General features: G+C 54.8%; 1 protein-coding gene across 1 annotated transcript in view; it reads left to right on the forward strand.

The window, feature by feature from the left end:
• Positions 1 to 899, forward strand: part of LOC138357454 (uro-adherence factor A-like) — an 18,684-nt gene extending 17,785 nt beyond the window's left edge. Inside the window, exon 2 of the mRNA XM_069314309.1 lies at positions 301 to 899. Coding sequence (XP_069170410.1) covers positions 301 to 899 — 599 coding nt within the window. The remainder of the gene's footprint in view (positions 1 to 300) is intronic.
• Positions 900 to 1,153: the final 254 nt, after the last annotated feature.

Below are 1,153 nucleotides of genomic sequence, written 5' to 3' on the forward strand. Positions count from 1 at the left end.
GAGAGAGAGAGAGAGAGAGAGAGAGAGAGGGAGGGAGGGAGGGAGGGAGAGAGGGAGAGAGGGAGAGAGGGAGAGAGGGAGAGAGGGAGAGAGGGAGAGAGGGAGAGAGAGAGAGAGAGTGACTCCATATAACTTAACCAGTCTCTGCTACCCCCACTCCCCAGCCCTCCCTCACAGCACACATAGTCTCGTCAACGGTAACTCTCCTCTCATAAAAAATAAAAGTCAAGCACGGAGCCTCAAAAAATAAATTACGTCATCAGCAAAAGACTTCCAGTTGGTGAGCTGAATGTGAAGCAGACGGCCCAGCCAGCCCTCAGCTGCTGAGACCAGCAGACAGCCTAGCCAGCCCTCAGCTGCTGAGACCAGCAGACAGCCTAGCCAGCCCTCAGCTGCTGAGACCAGCAGACAGCCTAGCCAACCCTCAGCTGCTGAGACCAGCAGACAGCCTAGCCAGCCCTCAGCTGCTGAGACCAGCAGACAGCCTAGCCAGCCCTCAGCTGCTGAGACCAGCAGACAGCCTAGCCAGCCCTCAGCTGCTGAGACCAGCAGACAGCCTAGCCAACCCTCAGCTGCTGAGACCAGCAGACAGCCCAGCCAGCCCTCAGCTGCTGAGACCAGCAGACAGCCCAGCCAGCCCTCAGCTGCTGAGACCAGCAGACAGCCTAGCCAGCCCTCAGCTGCTGAGACCAGCAGACAGCCTAGCCAGCCCTCAGCTGCTGAGACCAGCAGACGGCCTAGCCAGCCCTCAGCTGCTGAGACCCTCAGACAGCCTAGCCAGCCCTCAGCTGCTGAGACCAGCAGACAGCCTAGCCAGCCCTCAGCTGCTGAGACCAGCAGACAGCCCAGTCAGTCAAATAGCAACCATTGACAGTTGTCCAACAACCACCAACCATTAACAACCATTAACAACCAACAACCACCAACCATTAACAACCAACAACCATTAACAACCAACAACCACCAACCATTAACAACCACCAACCATTAACAACCACCAACCATTAACAACCAACAACCACCAACCATTAACAACCACCAACCATTAACAACCACCAACCATTAACAACCAACAACCACCAACCATTAACAACCAACAACCACCAACCATTAACAACCAACAACCACCAACCATTAACAACCACCAACCATT

The sequence above is a fragment of the Procambarus clarkii genome, chromosome 78 (genome assembly GCF_040958095.1).
Source record: "Procambarus clarkii isolate CNS0578487 chromosome 78, FALCON_Pclarkii_2.0, whole genome shotgun sequence".
In the NCBI taxonomy this organism is placed as follows: Eukaryota; Metazoa; Arthropoda; class Malacostraca; order Decapoda; family Cambaridae; genus Procambarus; species Procambarus clarkii.